We start from the raw sequence: 4803 nt of genomic DNA on the forward strand, positions 1-4803 counted from the left end.
TTTGTTTTTTAGATAGAAGAGTTTGTTGAATCTGACGTGACATGTTCGTACGAACCCTTTGTACGAACAAAAGTAAGAGAAATTTAGGATAAGAATACAAACATGTTCTTGCATGAGGCCCAATGTGTCTAAATTCTACTTGATGGCTATCAAGTTGATACATGAAAATTTGCCTGATTTAAGCCCATAGCTGTGAATTCCCAAATGGAGGAAAATAAATTTACCTACTGGTTTGATGTCATCAGACCAGAATTCACCAATCACGTGTTCACGAAGCATTTAGTAAATGTTCTGTTACGCAGCCCACAATTTGCCCTGAGGTTTATTTTGATATAGCCAGACAATCCAGAAGAAATTGAAAATCATTAAAGTGTAAAACTTTAAAGATCAAGATTATGCTGAGGTCAAGAAGAATTTAGTGCCTGAGGGTTTATTACCCTTTAAAAGCGGCCACATGCAGAAACGCATGGACTGCATTGACACAGTTTGCCCTGAAGCTACATGATGACATTCTTGATCACAATGATGGAATAGAGAAGCCAGAAAGTATGTTAAAATGCTGATTATCTTTAAATATGTATTTCTAATTGTTTTGCTGGTGCTCCACAGTGGTGAGGACTTCTACCCCACGTCGAATAGTCTGATTTACGGAACCCATACTCCCTCAAAGGAGGGCATTGACCGCATGGTGGAGGATGTTGAGAAACAGTAAGTCACACTTTATGAAATTCGTCCTCCTTTTTGACCCTTGCTTTTTTTAGGCTTGGTTTTTGCCTGCCCATTTAGATTCAGTCTGACTGGGCAGATTGTGATGGTCAGCCTTGGTACTAAAGCGGTGTTGCACACACTATTTACTGGGATCTTAGGCCAAAGGCATACAATGAAACACTGTAATCGTTCTCAGTAAATTTCATCTATTAAAAGGCCCATTTAACAAAAGAGAGTGTGGTATTCAGTGGTGTTTAACCTCAATCGTTTTAGTAATTACTATTTTTGATGATCCAAACCACACTTCTTTTTCATGTATCTCTGAATGACAGACTTTTTGCAACACTGGCACACCACAAACACACTGTGGAGAGGCAGAAGTGTCGGCCATGTGAGGCCGTCTCAGTGTTTGAACCAAGCTTGACTAATTTTAGAAAAATCAACTCCAGGGTACACTGGCGAACACTGGACCAGCTCTACACCCTCAGCAGGGTCCTGGAGGGTGCATGGGAGTTCACCCAACCGGTCTACATGTGTTTTGTGGACTTGGAGAAGGCGTTCSACCGTGTCCCAAGGGGGGCCTTGTGGGGGGTTCTCCGGGAGTATGGGGTACCGGGCCCTTTGATATGGGCTGTCAGGTCCTTGTATGACCGGTGTCAGAGTCTGGTCCGCATTGCCGGCAGTAAGTCGGGCTCGTTTCCGGTGAGAGTTGGACTCCGCCAAGGCTGCCCTTTGTCACCGATTCTGTTCATTACTTTCATGGACAGAATTTCTAGGCGCAGCCGAGKTGTTGAGGGGATCCGTTTTGGTGGCCTTAGGATCGCATCTCTGCTTTTTGCGGATGATGTGGTCCTATTGGCTTCATCGGAACGTGATCTGCAGCTCTCGCTGGAGCAGTTCGCGGCCGAGATGAGGCTCAGTGCCTCCAAATCCGAGGCCATGGTCTTGAGCCGGAAAAGGGTAAAGTGCCTTCTCCGGGTCAGGGGGGTCGTCCTGCCTCAAGTGGAGTTTAAGTATCTGGGGATCTTGTTCACGAATGGGGGAAGAAGGGAGCGGGAGGTCGACAGGCGGATTGGCGCAGCGTCTGCTGTAAAGCGGGCGCTGTACCGGTCCGCCGTGGTGAAGAGAGAGCTGAGTCAAAAAGCGAAGCTCTCGATTTACCGGTCGATCTACGTCATGACCGAAAGAACGAGGTCCCGGATACAAGCGGACGAAATGGGTTTCCTCCGCAGAGTGGCTGGGCTCTCCCTTAGAGATAGGGTGAGAAGCTCGGTCATCCGGGAGGGACTCAGAGTAGAGCCGCTGCTCCTCCACGTCGAGAGGAGCCAGTTGAGGTGGCTCGGGCATCTGGTAAGGATGCCTCCTGGATGCCTCCCTGGTGAGGTGTTCCGGGCACGTCCCACCGGGAGGAGGCCCCGAGGAAGACCCAGGACACGCTGGAGGGACTATGTCTCTCGGCTGGCCTTGGAACGCCTTGGAGTTCCCCSGGAGGAGCTGGAAGAAGTGGCTGGGGAGAGGGAGGTCTGGGCCTCCCTTCTGAAGCTGCTGCCCCTGCGACCCACCTCCGGATAGGCGGAAGAAAATGGATGGATGGAACTCCAGGGTAGAAGTTTTGATACATGGAGGCAGTTTAATCTAAAAGGCATGAGGTCAGGCTTTGGCATCATATATAACTGGGTCCTTATGAGGTCATGTATATGTCCACAGGTGACAGATTATTACCAGAAATGAGTTTTAAATGGAGAGTTAGATGGTTCCTCAAATCTGTGTTTTAATTTGTGAAGCAATTTGTGAATTTGTAACCTGTATTTTGGTCTTCTTTATATAACTTTGCAAGCAGAGGTTCAGCTCTGCTTTTATTATGTCTCAGATCCTGAAGTTTTGTCTTTGATCTGTTGATCTTTTTAAGCTTTGATCACCGGTCTTTCCCTAAGCTGTTCTGTATTTGAGACAGTCTTAGGCCTACATTGGAGATGCAACTGTAGAACATTAGACAAGGATTTAGTTGCCAGACTATGACGCACACTAATCCTTTGAAGACAGAGTAAATCAGAGTAGGAGCTCACAAATTGACAGTATGTATATGTGTCTTAAGTTTTCCATTGCCACTCTCCTTGGCCAAATTTAAACACATGCCCTCAAATTATTGCCTGTAGCCAATTATTGTTATTGGATATGCCATGAACAGTGGCCATGCTGGTTTATAAAAATCCTCCTTTTGAGTTGCCTTTCTTTACGATTGTCAGGATCGAGAAGCGTGCCAAGTACAGCCGGCGCAGAGCCTACAACGACGACGCAGACATCGACTACATTAACGAGAGGAACGCCAAGTTCAACAAGAAGGCGGAGCGTTTCTACGGCAAATACACAGCAGAGATCAAACAGAACTTGGAGAGAGGAACGGCTGTGTAACACACACAGCCAACCTGGTGATYCACTGCTTTGTGGATCTATTTTTTTGTTGTTGCATATGGAGTACATGTATTTACAAACCAACATAGTGTGCAGAATGTTTTATTATTTCATTATTTAGACCTGGCAAATGTCTCTTAAGGTATGTCACAGTTTGATTTCTTTTGTACAGTATAATTATTCTGACATTGATTTTTAAGTAAACCACTTCTAATTATCTGCTTATCTTGCTTAATTCTTGGTTTTTCTGAGGGTTTATGGTGTGTGGTCTTGTGATGGAGACACTTTAAGCCTGAGAAGAAACCACCATCAAACCTCTGGGCATGTTCAGCAGAGTGTCTTTTTTTTTGTTTTGTTTTGTTTTAGTGGAGGTGCAGAAAGAGATAAGGACCATGAACAGAGTAATTTAATTTATCRTCTTCATCGCAGCACTAATTTGCCTAAAGGCTGCGACATGACCAGGAAAAACCTTGTGACTTGAACTGGGTGAAAAAAAAAAAAAAGGCAAACAGGTTCCCATGAAGTCTGCACTCTGTGATCACTGAATGTGGTGGCATTGCACCCTCTGCAGGAAAGCTGAATAAAACATTTGCAATTCATMTTAATGTAAGAGTCATTGTGCAAAGATTTATTTACAGCTTTTGAATAAATTTATTACCTTACTCTGCTCAAAGTGTTTCAGCGATTAGATGCTMAAATACTTTTTGAAGTTTTATCTGATTCACCTGAGGATCTTTCATAAATCTACTGTGGCGTATCTCGGTCTGACACATCTGATTCTTTTAAAGCCAAGTTGCCAAAATTAGTTTCTATGTTGAGCAAAGTTAATTTGATCTGAAGCTTGTAAACATGGTGAAGTGTCAATAGCTGCCTGGAAGCCATCAAAGTGCTCACTCTAAAGACGTAACTAAAATGTCCTTTMCCAGGAAAAGAATGGGATCTAGGAAATAGTGAAGCTGTTTTCTCAGAGAAAGTTTAACATGAGTACATTAAACTAAATCTGCTGCGTCACTCATTCTCCAGTCCCGTTAAAACCTGTTGTGATAAGCCTTTGAATCAGATATCTCCACTCAAAGCAATTAATCAGTCTCAGGTCAGGTTACAGCAAGAGACACACAGTCTGGAAGTAAGACATTTCGACTRCAATTTTGCCTTATTAATACAACAAAATTGTGACATTCATCTGAATATTRACTTGATTTATTACCTCAGTGGTTACCCTAAAGCAATATTACGCTTACATTTGCCAACGAGTGCCAAGATACTGTCTGTGTAATACAAGCTTCAGGGGTAATCGCAAARTAGCCACAGCAAGAAGAGCTGTGTCAGAATTAACACCATGTTTCAGTCTGGTAACATTTGATACAATTAATATCTAGTAAAAACTAGGAAACTGATGTTTGTTAGTATGGCTCTAGATCAGAGTCTGAGCTGTAACAAATGATATGAATGACTGAAATCAAAAGCTGCTTGCAGCCCAAACTGAACCAAAACTGTAAGCTGTGACATGGCAGTGACGTTACCATTGTATTGAACACTGGTTACTGCTGCCATCTTGTGGGTTGTTTGAAAACTACAACTCGGGCATACCGTTCTCTGTACAACACAGTAAATGTTTACCTGCAGATTTTTACAAGTTCCAGCTTTAGATTAATATTTTTAATGAATTCACCCACCTTAATT

General features: G+C 43.4%; 1 protein-coding gene across 2 annotated transcripts in view; it reads left to right on the forward strand.

The window, feature by feature from the left end:
- syf2 (SYF2 pre-mRNA-splicing factor) overlaps positions 1-3725 on the forward strand; it is a 47479-nt gene extending 43754 nt beyond the window's left edge. For both annotated transcript variants that reach the window (XM_014011089.1, XM_014011080.1), the window contains 2 exons: positions 610-708; positions 2955-3725. In XM_014011089.1, the coding sequence (XP_013866543.1) occupies positions 610-708; positions 2955-3120 (265 nt within the window). In that variant the 3' untranslated portion in view covers positions 3121-3725. The remainder of the gene's footprint in view (positions 1-609; positions 709-2954) is intronic.
- The last annotated feature ends 1078 nt before the right edge of the window (positions 3726-4803 follow it).

Source organism: Austrofundulus limnaeus, unplaced genomic scaffold, assembly GCF_001266775.1.
Source record: "Austrofundulus limnaeus strain Quisiro unplaced genomic scaffold, Austrofundulus_limnaeus-1.0 Scaffold2, whole genome shotgun sequence".
In the NCBI taxonomy this organism is placed as follows: domain Eukaryota; kingdom Metazoa; phylum Chordata; class Actinopteri; order Cyprinodontiformes; family Rivulidae; genus Austrofundulus; species Austrofundulus limnaeus.